General features: G+C 39.8%; 2 protein-coding genes across 4 annotated transcripts in view; one reads left to right on the top strand and one right to left on the bottom strand.

The window, feature by feature from the left end:
* The window catches only part of NEMP2 (nuclear envelope integral membrane protein 2), a 121,803-nt gene that overhangs the window by 39,065 nt on the left and 69,305 nt on the right, over positions 1 to 13,433 (bottom strand). The window contains exons 10-11 of the transcript XR_005790434.1: positions 12,196 to 12,430; positions 10,907 to 11,021 (exon numbers count right to left, since the gene is read on the bottom strand). The gene's annotated coding sequence lies outside the window, so the exon portion shown is untranslated. The remainder of the gene's footprint in view (positions 1 to 10,906; positions 11,022 to 12,195; positions 12,431 to 13,433) is intronic.
* MFSD6 (major facilitator superfamily domain containing 6) overlaps positions 1 to 13,433 on the top strand; it is a 78,014-nt gene that overhangs the window by 26,103 nt on the left and 38,478 nt on the right. For all 3 annotated transcript variants that reach the window (XM_040475670.1, XM_040475668.1, XM_040475669.1), the window contains exon 2: positions 308 to 1,916. In XM_040475670.1, coding sequence (XP_040331604.1) covers positions 370 to 1,916 — 1,547 coding nt within the window. In that variant the 5' untranslated portion in view covers positions 308 to 369. The remainder of the gene's footprint in view (positions 1 to 307; positions 1,917 to 13,433) is intronic.

The raw sequence follows: 13,433 nt of genomic DNA on the forward strand, positions 1-13,433 counted from the left end.
TTAGACATAATCCCTGTCATTTGTACATTTTCACTAGACATCGATGAAAAAGATTTGAGATTGAACCGGAGCCATAAACTTGCCATTAGAACGTGTAATTTGTCAGTCAGTGGCCACAAAGAGTATTTGATGTTTTGAAATCTATTTTTCTTTTTTAGTATTGTATGACTGCAAGTGACAAATGGGAGAATTCTCTCTCATAATTATTATTTTTAGTAGTTTGAAACTCCTCAGTTTCTTGCAAGATGAAGCTCAGCGCTTAAATGTTATTTTCATACTAAGCCATCTTTTAAATTTTACTTTACAGATCAACAATAAAAATTTTGAAAGTCACAAAACTTTAAAATTTTCTGATGGTGGTGAGAAGCCATGGCGGCAGATGATAAAGTTGCCATCTTAACCGATGATGAAGAGGAACAGAAGAGAAAATACGTGCTTGCTGATCCCTTTAATGGTATTTCCAGGGAACCCGAACCACCTTCAAATGAAACACCCACCTCCACAGAAACATCTGCTCTTCCTGAGGAGGAAGTAGACTGGATAGAGAAACATTGTGTTAAAATAAACAATGATCTTCTGATATCCAAGGTCTTCTATTTTTTCTTTTACTCTGCATATGGCTCTCTTTACCCACTTCTGCCTGTGTATTATAAACAGCTGGGAATGTCACCAAGCCAGAGTGGATTGCTAGTAGGTATCCGATACTTCATTGAATTCTGCAGTGCCCCATTTTGGGGTGTAGTTGCAGATCGCTTTAGAAAAGGCAAAATTGTCCTCCTCTTTTCTCTTTTGTGTTGGGTTTTATTCAACTTGGGCATTGGATTTGTCAAACCTGCTACCTTGAGATGTGTACCAAAGATTCCCCCAACGTCTCGTCCCACCAACTCAAGTCATCTGTTAACTATCCCGCCAACCAATTCTTCCATTACCACATCACCAAGAATGCGTGAGAAAAGGAGCCTGCTCCCTTCCACTTGGCCAGTGATATTAGAAACAGAGCCCAATGTCACCGAAACTGTCATCTTTTCGACAGCTCCAAACAAGACCAGTGCACCCACCCCACAACCTCAGACAGATGAAATTACTGACCATATTATGGACTTGACCTTGAATCCGAGCACGGCAACCCCTGCCTTCCTGGGAAATGTAACCAGAGAGACGACCACCGCTATTGTCACTACCACCAAATCTTTACCTTCTGATCAAGTCACTCTTGTTTACGATCAACAAGAAGTTGAGGCTATATTCTTGGTGATCTTGGTGGTTGTCATAATAGGAGAATTTTTCAGTGCCTCTTCTGTCACCATTGTGGACACTGTAACACTTCAGTATCTGGGAAAACACAGAGATCGCTATGGATTGCAGCGTATGTGGGGCTCCCTGGGCTGGGGCCTGGCGATGCTGTCTGTGGGCATTGGTATTGACTACACACACATAGAAGTGATCATTGATGGAAAGGGGTGTAAACCCCCTGAATATCGGAACTACCAGATCGTCTTTATTGTCTTTGGGGTTCTCATGACCATGGCTTTGATTGTTGCCACTCAGTTCCGGTTCCGCTACAACCATTTCAAAAACAATGAAAATAAAGGAAAAGAGGTGGAGATCCCTCAAGTGGAAAGAAACAGCTCTACAGAGTCCTCTGAGGAGACACCAACCACCATGAGCCACTCACAAGCCTTCAACTTTTGGGACTTAATCAGACTGCTTTGCAGTGTGCAGTATGGCTCGGTGTTGTTCGTGGCATGGTTTATGGGTTTTGGATATGGCTTTGTGTTCACCTTTCTCTACTGGCATTTGGAAGACTTGAATGGAACTACAACTCTCTTTGGGGTCTGTTCAGTCCTGAGTCATGTGTCTGAGCTGACAGCTTATTTTTTTAGTCACAAGCTTATTGAATTGATTGGCCATATCAGGTAAGAACATGCTTATTATTGCTGCCCCTCAACAACTGAACCTCATCTTTTTAGTTCACAGCTCTTTTTAGCACATAGAAAGAAACTGTAATTCGTGTTGGGGTAAGGCTGGAACGGGATTGAGACTTCCTGTTGCTCTTCCTCCTCAAAATACAAACAAAAGGAAGGAAGTAATGAACCTACTTGGATTATCTAAAACAAACAAAAAATGCTGCTTCCTCTTTGTATGCCAGGAGGCTCTTGGAATAAATGTTTTCAGGTATGGGAGCACCAATGTAGTGAAGTAGATTATGCTGTGGACCTCGAAGGGTCCACTTGTCCCAGGCATTTGTGAAGGAGGGTTTAAGTGGATAAAGTGGTTTAGGTTTTTTCAGCCTTCAGTTATTCTCAGCCCTTGTTATATATGGTGTTTTATGAAGATGTCCAAATTATTTAATTAGGCTGTGATATGACCCATCATAATCCCTAATCCATGATACTACATAGAGAAGATTCTTACATGATTTTTTCCCCTGATTATTACATCAGTCTCTGCATTTTTGTCTGCCCTGAAGACATGGGACATTTAAAAATCTTTCTTTCACCTAAATTTCCCGTATGATCTTTTTAGTCAAAAAAAATCTATAAATGCCTGCTGTTTCTTGTGTAATTTTCCTCACCATTAATGTTTGTCTGAAGTTGATCGAACAGTACCTTGCTCTTTGTAAGTCTTTCTTCTCTGTTGTTGGTCTAAAATGTACAGCTAGCTACACTTAAGCCTTCTTAAGTAGAAAAGTATGGCATGTCTGACCCTAAAATTTGAAGTTGCTATGACTGAGAGCAACCACGCGTGTTTGTGTGTGTCTGTGTGGTAATCATTAAATCTATTTCTGTGAGAAATTAAAAAGGAGAAATAGGCACTGACAAGATTTGAGAAACAGTGACCTTTTTTCCTTTCCTTTATCTTCTATTAACTGAAGATTTTAATTAGTTAATAACTTAAGTAATTTGATTTAGTTTAAAGTTTCAACCTAGAATCATTCTTTTCCCCCAAACAATTGTGAATATTTTTTTCTTGTTTGGTTGCTTTTGCTTTGGGAGGCTGTGTCCTACTGCTTTTGTTTCTCAAATCTTTGACCCCTTTGTTGTCACTAAACAAAGCCAAGCATTGTATAGATGGTTCCGAGACCCACAGGGTCCCCAAGGCATATTCAGTGGGTCCAATTTGAAAACAGTCTTAGAATATTAAGGACTTGGAAGGTCCTTTAACTTTGTCCAGGTAGTATTTACATTCTCTGAGCTGTGTGGATTCACCATGATGCATGGGATACTTGTCTTCAGCAGGAGTGTATGAGTGACTTCTCTCCTCAACTAATAGCATCTTTAAAATCACAGTCATTTGGACTGGGCACGTGTGGGCAGGAGGCGAGGCCACCCAGGCCCCCTGGTGTGGTGGAGGGGGGGTGAAATATTAAAAAAAAAAATAACAGGCATTTATTCCCAGAGAGGTACTCAGGTCTTATGAGTGAGTGGTGTTCCTAGATGTCATGGTTTAATCAATTAATTTGAATATTGAATATTAATTTGAATAATTGAATACTGACTCAGTACAGAGTATGAGTGTGCATTCTGTTTTCAAAAAAATTGTTAGGCTCTTCTCACATGCTAAGAAAAGAAGTTTCTTCTCTGTCTCTGCCTTTTGTCTGAGGTGTATATTTTCATGATAAAATCCTGGAAGATTTACTACTAATTTTGGTAATTACATGAAACTTACCCTTGTATTTCCTGAGCATTTTTAGTTGTGTTTCCTTTTTTCCTGAGCATTACTAGTTACTTATTACTTAAAAACCTACAGCTCAGTTAACCTTAATTTTCTGGCTTTTATGTACAGAAAACATCTTCCTTTTCTTATTTAATGATGTGATGGAAGAAAAAGGCTCTTGTGGTCACTTTGCTGCCCCCAAGAGTCTACAGGGATTCCATTCATTAATTTGTGGTCATTTACCTCTTTTGGGTTTTGATTCTGTCCATTAAATGTATTATCTTCACTACTTTTGTAAGATCCTAATAGCTGTAGCGAGATTATGCTCACTGTTCAAGTAGAACAGATATGTTTCTTTTGATGAGAATTTGGGGAGCCCAGTCAGGTGGTGGTGATTGAGATTTGGGGGCTTGAAAGTATGATGATGACAGTTGTAAACATTTCACTGGAATTCTGTCATACAGTCAATAGTTGACAAAGATTATGTTTCTGTGAATTGATAGTCTTTTATGTATTCCTTATAGGATCATAAGGAGGGATCTGCCTGTGGCTCTTATGTATGCACACATGTTTTTTTTTTTCAATACTCTGACTGTCTTATTGTTTGTTTTTAGGAGTCTGAACCACCATAAAGATGGTAAATGCCCTAATGTAGCCCAAAGTGGGTTTTCCACAACTTTTTAATATAGATTCATAATGAAGAAAAATATCATACCAGAAAACAGTTTTTTAAAATAGCATGTCCAGGGGCACCTGAGTGGCTCAGTCTGTTAAGTGCCCAACTTCAGCTCAGGTCATGATCTCACAGTTTGTGAGTTCAAGCCCTGCTTCAGGTTCTGTACTGACAGCTCAGAGCCTGGAGCCTGCTTCAGATTCTGTGTCTCCCTCTCTTTCTGTCCCTTCTCCACTCTCACTCTGTCTGTCTCTCTCTTTTTCAAAAATAAATAAACATTAGAAGAAAAATATTGTAAAAAATAATAAAATAACATGTCCACTTTTGAAGTACTTAGCATTTTAACAGTTACACAGTTTGGGTCCAGTTTTTCAAGGGATAAACTAACAGTCTAACCCCCCCCCCCCCCACACACACACACAGAAGTGATTTCTGGTTTTGATCTTGGATTTTGTTCTTCTCTGGAAAGTAGCTTTCTCAGGCAAATAGGATAATGCTGACTATTGCCACTAAAAGAGGTAAATTTCTTTTGATGTGAAATCACATGACTTTGGAATTTACAGCAAGTATATTTCTAGGCTAATTTATGTAAAGGTGATAACTAGACTTCTTTAACTAGAAATATAAATGTATCTTAAGGATACATTTATGCTGCTGAATGTTTTAACAGCTGTGAGTAGAGCTGAAATCAAAATACACTGCAATTAATCATTTGTAAATTTGTAAATCATTGCTATCCAGTATTAGGCCATCACCTATGTTATTTGATTTAAATTTGTTTAAATTTTAAGGGATACAAAAATCTACTCAATCAACTCTGACTTTGCCCTAAAATCTTTGCCTTTGCACTCAAGGTCAGTTTTGCCATTCAAATGTCATTTGGAAGGGGTTATAGATTAACCATGCTTAGCCATTAATTACTACTTAATAGTAGCTAAGTATCCCAACGAGCTAGCCAGTCACTTGGGAAAGAAGCAAACAGCAAGAGGAAGAAAGCACAGGTTTTCCTGGTGCAAGAAGACCAAGAACAGAGAAGAAGACGCTGGGCTACCAGCTGAGGACACGTGAGACATAGGATGTGAAGTTTTGTCATTGGAGGAACAGCAATCAGCATTATAAGAAGGAGGAAACACTACTGTCGGGGTGCTCAGGGAAGGCTTCACAGAGGAGGTGGAATTCGAGCCTGCCATTGAAGGATTTAGAGAAGATCGTGTTTATTTACTTAAGTTTCGCTGCTTCTCCTCTCCCTTGTTCTACCATTATATTAGCTAAGTCCTAGATCTGCTGGCTGTCAGATCCTATTCTCACCCTCCGTGGCAGGGTGCTGATTTCTGCAGGCTGCTTCTCCCAGGACCTGGTCTCCTGGCTTCTGCGTGGGTTCAGCCCATCCAGTAGTTCTCAACCAGCAGACATAGGAGGAATGCTTTCAGGACTCCTGGTGCTCAGGCTGCTCTCAGACCTGTTACTTACGGCTCCCTAGGGTGAACCCAGGCATTCACACTTCCTCAAGTTCCCTGGTTGGTTTCGGTTGATTTCATCGTGTGACCAAGATTTCTGGCCACCAAGCTGGTGAGGCACAAGTGGAGGACTAGAGGGAGGGAGGGAGGAAGGGAAAAAATCCAGGGCATTTCCTTCTTTTTAGCTCCTACAGTGTCTTCTGTGAGTTTTGGCAACTGTTTTCTTCAGTCCTTTCAGGTGGATCTTTCCCAGCTTTGAGGACTTTCCTCAGAGGCAGATCAGTGCTCAGCCACTGTGACTCTCCGCACAGCCCTCTTCAGTCTCTACCCTGCCCCCCAGACTCTCAGTCTTTCTCCTCAGCTCTGAAGACCCCTGTGCCCTGTCAGGCAGCATCTCTCAGAGCTGCTGTACCTCCCTGTGGCCCGCCACCATGGGTGGCCCTGACCCCTGCTAACAAGCCCATTCCCGTCAGCCTTCCACCATGGGCCTGCCAGAGGCTGCCTGAGTTCCCTCACCAGACTGGGCTTCTCAACACTTCCTTGCAGTTCTTGGTGAAAATGCAAAAAGAGTGTGGACCTTAAGCAACTTCTTTCTCTTCTCATTTTTTTAATGTTCATATGTTTTTGAGAGAGAGAGAGAGAGAGACCGACCGACCAATGCCACGAGGGAGGGGCAGAGAGAGGGAGACTGAGAATTCGAAGCAGGTTCCCGAATGTCAGTGCAGTGTCTGATGTGGGGCGCAAACGCAGCCACCCAGGTGCCCCTGTCTTCTCATTTTTTAAAGGAGACTTAATTTTCACAGTAAATTTGTAGTTAAGTAATACATTCTCTACAGGAGCAAGTATTTCTCTTATTTAAAGATCAAAACCCTGCATATTTGTTCAGTTTAGCAGAACGGCTATTTAGGCTTAGAGAACTGCAGGTTCATGGGATGTAGGGCCTACCACTGAAAGGACTCGGAGATTCGAGGCCAGGTGGGTGCTGGGATTAGGAATGCAAACTTTATCCTGGAGGCAGTAGGGAATCACTGCAAGGTTCAGAGCAGGGGAGCATCATAGATTTTTATTTACTTGCAAAGCAGTAGGTAACTTTGAAGCAGGGAACCCACTGAGAGGGTTCTTAAAATAGTCCAAGGGAGAGCTGAAACAGGGAGAAATGATACAGACCTGAACTACAGCAGCACCAACAGAAATTGAGGGAAGGGATGGACTTGGGAGGTAAAATTAACAGAATGGTTTGTATGTGGGAAATAAAGTAGAGTTCCCCATGTTTCCAGTTTGGGTATCCAGTGTCCAGTTTAGTGGTTCCTCTAAATCCAACAGGAAATTCAGGAAGGAGATGCAGATTCGGGGCAATGCAATCTGAATCATAATTGGGCTTGAAATTGGAACATCTATTTGGGAATGTCTAACAGAGAGTTGATTATTCCAAGCCTGAAGCTTAAGCTGTATCTCCAAGCTTAGGATTGGAGATACTGATTTGGGACAGTTGAAACTGTGAACACAGATAAGATCAGCAAGGAAATTTTGTGGTCAAGAGAAATGGGCTGAGGAAAGTCAATTATGGTGGTCTCCAAGATTTATTCTTATTGAAATGTTTGTTGGTCTATGCTCTATAGCTTAAAGTGTGTATTCTCATGCTTAAGAATATTTTGTGTTGGGGGAGTGTGCGGTATGGTATTCACTGTAACCTTTTTCCATCTTGCTTTAGGAGGAAATGACCTTTTGAGCTCTTCTCCAATCCCATCTCGAGCCAGGCACCCTCTATGAGTGTTTATAAGTGGACTTAAAACATAAACAAGGAAGAGAGAAAAATAAAGGGAGAAGGAATGTAAGGAGCAGAAACAGAAAGAAAGAAAAGTAGAGAAAGGAAATGCTGTTCTCTTGAGGGGAGGGGATGGTTTCTTCTTGTCCTTATTCATGAAAGGCACTGCCACATAGTGGTTCCAGACACAGGCTTAGAGTCCCATTGCCTGGTTTCAGAGCCCGGCTTCGCCTTTTGGAACTGTGTGGCTGTGGACAAGTTATGTAAGTTTTTGCATCTCTGTTTTTCATCTGTAAATAGGGATACTTTTAGTACCTACATCTTAATTGTTGTTTTTATTTCTTTTAATGAAGACTAATGAGATAAAGTAGGGCAAGTGCTTAGCACAGTGGCTGGCATATATTAGGAGTTCAGTTGATTTTTTAAAATTATTACTTGGTCAATCCTCGGCTATATCATGTTGCTTATACAAGAGCCATTGACTATGACAAAAACGCAGGGGCTTAGCACAGTATCACAAGTGTACAGGTCATTAAGCCTGCAAAGTCCAAATGTTTGTGGTTTTCAAAATTTTCAAAACTAACACTCTTTTCAAAAACATTTTGATCCAACTGAGTTTTTCTCCGCCCCCCCCCTCCATTTTATGACTATAGATTGTTTATATACTCTCTGGTGCCATTTTTTAGGGTTTGGTAAGTATAAGCTACCATTTCTGTAATGCTGACATACAGAGTGATTATAATTGTAACTGTCATTATTTATATGTGATAGATTTCTATTTTTTCTATTTCTCTCCCACTTTACCTTCAAAGACATTGATATCCATTTTTATAGGAAAAGCCTTTTAGAGCTATTACAAGCAAGTATAGATTCTCATTATTAAAAAGTTGTGAGCTATAGAATCTCAAAAGTAGAACTTACAATCAAGAGTTGAAAGGGAGTAATTTGCTTTTTATAGTCCCTTGAAAAGAGCAACTCTGCAAAGAAATACATTACCATGTTATAGCTACGAGGCTGACTTGTTAATAACAGCATTACTGATAATTGAGCCATTCATAGTTCAGAACAAAGGCCATTATGGCAAGGTAGTGTAAGTGAATCCAGGACTTTTATTTATTGGTGTCATATTTGGTTTATTTTCTCTTCTACCTCTGGTGGCTGGCTTGACCCAGGTGCTCACTGAGTTAAAGAGAACAGAACTCACTCTGTATGAGCTGTAACTTGTGGTTGTGGACAGCCTCCTGCCCCTGCAATCTCACAGGCTGAGATGATGTCTGTCAGGGTGTGCACCAGCAAAAGTAAACACCGCTCCTGCAAATTCATTACCTAGACCACACTGTGGGACCAGTTCTGCAGCCCCCCTGGGGTGCTCAAGTGAGACATTTTCTGTGGAATGAAAATTGCATTTTAAGGTATAGCCTTATCTGGAAAAACTTAAACACATGCAGAAAGACATGTACATGGACACTTACTTGCTTATGCAGCTTTCTAACAGTGGAAAAGAGAGTCTAAATATCTATCAACTGGAGAATAAATATGTTCAATATGGTATAGTCGTAAGATAGAAGTCTATGCAAAAGGTAAAAGGAATGGACTAGATCAATATGCCAAAATGGAAAGCTCTCAAAAATATGTTGAATGGGGGGGGTTGTGCCTGGGTGGCTCAGTTGGTTAAGCGTCCAACTTCAGCTCAGTTCAAGATTTCACAGTTTGTGAACCGCCACATAGGGCTCTATGCTGACAGCCCAGAGCCTGGAGCCTGCTTCAGATTCTGTGTCTCCCTCTCTCTCAGCCCTTCCCCGGCTCTCTCTTTTTCTCTCTGTCTCTCTAAAAAATAAATAAACATTAAATAAAATCTTTAAGAAATATATTGAATGGAGAAAAAGCAAGTTTCAGAATGATACATAGTTTGGTACATTTATGCATATCTTCACAATGCATTTTATTTATTTATTTTTTAATTTTTTTTTAATGTCTATTTATTTCTGAGACAGAGCATGAGTGGGGGACGGGCAGAGAGAGAGGGAGACACAGAATCCGAAGCAGGCTCCAGGCTCTGAGCTGTCAGCACAGAGCCCAACTCAGGGCTCGAACTCATAGACCGTGAGATCATAACCGGAGCCGAAGTCGGACGCTTAACAGACTGAGCCACCCAGGCACCCCTTCACAATGCATTTTAAAAGCTACACATATTTTAAGGCCGCCTTGGTGGCTCAGTCGGTTAAGCATCTCACTTCATGAAGCTCAGGTCAGGATCTCACCATTCATGAGTTCAACCCAGATTCGGGCTCTATGCTAACAGCTCAGAGCCTGCAGCCTGCTTCAGATTCTGTGTGTGTGTGTGTGTGTGTGTGTGTGTGTGTGTGTGTGTGTGTGCGCGCGCGCGCGCGTGTGTCTCTCTGCCCCTCCTCCACTGGCACGCTGTCTCTCTCTTTCAAAAATGAATAAACATTACAAAAATTAAAAAAAAATAAAAGCTACACATATTTTTATGGGTATATCTATATCAAAAGACATTTAAATTTGGAGAGGAAAAATATATTTCAAATTCCTATTAGCCCTGGACAGGATGTAGAAAGGAGGTGACTGGGATGGGGAACAAAGAGGACAAGAAGAACCTCCACTTTATCCATAATATTTAATTTTTAAAGAAAATATGGAAAAATACTCATAATTTTCCATTCTTGGTGCTAGATATATACCTTGCAGGTTTTTTCTGGATTTTCTGTTGGAAAATAGCTGAAAGCTTGTCTACTTATAGTGAATCATTATAATTATACTTATATAGAATTGTGTGTTAGTGTAACTGTATATATTTTATAGACACGTATTATATACCAATATGTCAAACATTGAGAATTTGTGCCCCTGATATGTACATTGCCCATGTGTTTACTCCTAAGTAGCATATATATAAATGACTAAAAGTGTATTTTATATAAGTATCATGGCCTCAGGTCTTTCAAATGAGATCAGATGCAAATTTATACTATCTTATTGGGAATTAATATCAAACTGCCCAACAACCATGTTTTGGGTAGCAAGTACATTTCTTTATATACAAAAAGAAATTAAGGTACCGAAAAGGCAAGTGAAATCCCAAAGACCATAAAGTTTATTGCAGGCAGTAAGCCCAAGTATGAGTGTTTGTACCAGCGGTTTAATTATTTTGAGTCATACAGTGCCCATTTACTGCCTTTTTTTGTGTGCAGTCAAAAATCTAAGTAATCTGACTAATTATATTTCTACTTCTCCATGGAAATATTTACCAGACTGCAATTATATAATTGTGTAGGATACTTTCAAGAGTGGATAAGAAAAGAAATTTTCTTAGAAGTTTACTACAAAGCATACCTCTCCAAAGCCTTTCCAACTGGAAGGAAGAATACTGCTCCGTTCTTATTGCTGAAGTAGTAAGCGTCTTTTCTTCACCTTTTCTCTGCTGAAAATAGCATCTCTGAATGGTAATCTATAAGCAGACAAACAGTAATTTGTTAACTTTTCCTGAAAAAGATAATCCACAGATTGAAGCTCAGACATTTTCAAAAAGAGTAAATGTTAATACATTTGTCTAGGTACTGTATCTTTGAACCATGCCGCGGTGTTTTGAAGTTGACCACTGGGTACCGTGAGGAATCCTCATGGATGAAGTGTTGGCCATAGTCCTTGGCTGTGACTGTGAAATGTTGGCCAGACATTTCATTCCATTTAGAAGAATGAGAAAGAGAAGGGAGCAAATTGGTCTAGCCTTGGCTTCAGTCACCTTTTCAAGCCCTGGTAGAATTGTGGGGTAGTCTGGTAGCTATCCTGTTTCCTTTTGTTCTTCTTTTTGCCAGTCTACCTATACGGAGTGTGTATGTGTGCATGACCTAGGTTCAGATCTCACACTTACTGTATGTCTGACCTTGGTTAAGCAGCAATTTAGCTTTGTTAAGCCTTTTAGGTTCCTCATTTATAAAATGGGGTTAATAATTGTACTTCATAGCATTGTGATTAAGATTAAATGACAATGGATAGCAATGCTAAGTGCTCAACTATAAACAGTAGGTCGTATTGTTACTGTTATTATTAATTGACTCCTTCAACAAGTATTTATTAAGCACATACTAGATGACAGAGACTTTCCTAGACCCTGGAGCTATATCAAGTGTGTAGTAAGATAAACACAGGCTCCTCATGGAAGGAACTAACATACGGTTGGGGTAGACAATAAGCAGTAAACAGATTATTTTATTTCTGAGGATGATAAGTAATATATGGCAAAAATAACACAGGATGAGTGTTCACAGAGTGACTGAGTAGAGGAGACTGTTTTAGCTTGGGTGGGCTAGGAGAAGTGACTTTCTCTGAAGAAGTGACATTTGAGTAGAGTCCTGAATAGAAGCTACCCAGTGAAGATTTGGGGCACCGAGGAAGCCAAAAGTGTGAATGGCCTAATGTGAGAGTGAGGACTAACGGGAAGTCAGCAAGGTGGACAGGGATCCTGCAGGGCCTTGAGGACCACATTAAAGGATAGCATGTGACACATCTAAGAGAAGTGGGAGCCATTGGCGAGTTTGAGCAAGTGGTGATATGAACAGATTTCTGCTTTTGTGTTTTTTAAAAATATCTATATGAGTGGTAAATTTATCATCATTATTTACCTTGTTCTACTTTAGAAGGGTCCCAATTTACTTCAGTCTCTGAGTTACAGAGAAATTATAGGTTGTTTTCTTCTTAAGTCATAAACTGGTAATCCATGCACTACCTTTGTTGATTTAATGCCTTCCACCAATCCAGATGAAGGTTTTGAGTTTTTGTGGGGTTTTCTTTTTCTTCTCTTTTTTTTCTTTCTTATTTTTTTTTTAGCAATTTCACAATTCAGAATAGCCATGCAATCTAGAGGATAAACAAAAAATAAACATTAAACATTTAAAAATCTCCAACTTTAACAAAAATATTATTATAGGATGATACTACAAAAATAATAATAGCTGGTATGCTACCATTTGAGTGCTTATTATGGAAAAGTGCTTACGAAGGCATGTGCTAAATACTCTATGCCACACCCTCATTTAACTCTTTTAGTGGCCTTGTGAGTTAAGCATTGGTATGTCTATTTCAAAGAAGAAAGGTTCAGAGTAGTTAAATAAGTTGCCCGTGGTGACACAGTTAGTAAACAGCAGAGGTAAGATTCAAACCCAAGCCATTCAGATCCCAAAGCTCATGATCTCAGCTACTTTATAGATTCATGGGCACAGACTTAGAGTGGCAAGTATTGCCCCTTTATGCAACCCAGTCTTACCTCTCAGTCGTCTTCTTTTCTGTTGTGGATGACCAGTGTCAGTACAATTTTTTCACCTGTTTCAAGTACCTTCCTTTATCTTCCTGGTAAGACCTCCATTCCTCTAAAATGCCCATTCTCTCAAATTATTCCTTTTAACCCCGATGAAATTCACATTTCTCTAGATTAGCTGCCTTTCAGTAGTGTGAGGATGAGAGTCATGTAAAACTCACACTGAATATAAGTGGAAAAAACTAATGTTTCTCATGATGGCTGTGTATCATATAGAGTTAATTCACAATTAAATATTATGTTCACTCAAATGTTTTTTTTAAAAGAAAGCTTTATTAAAGACCAGATCCTGTTCTAGGATACAATGTTGAACAAGATAGACACAGCACCTCTATCATGGGGGTTCACATAGTGTGGAAGACCATATAACAAACAAAAGTGTTGGGTGCTACAGAAATGTTAACTTAGGCACCTAAGACATTGGGAATGGGAAAAGAATAAAGCAAATAAAACTGAAAGTTCTTTTGGGCAGGATTTACTATAGCTGGAGCAAGGGAGAAGTTATTTTGTGAGCTAGATACCACATAGGTGGTGGTGCCACCCGCC

This window comes from Herpailurus yagouaroundi, unplaced genomic scaffold, assembly GCF_014898765.1.
Source record: "Herpailurus yagouaroundi ecotype Mexico unplaced genomic scaffold, PumYag 140, whole genome shotgun sequence".
NCBI classification, from domain to species: Eukaryota; Metazoa; Chordata; class Mammalia; order Carnivora; family Felidae; genus Herpailurus; species Herpailurus yagouaroundi.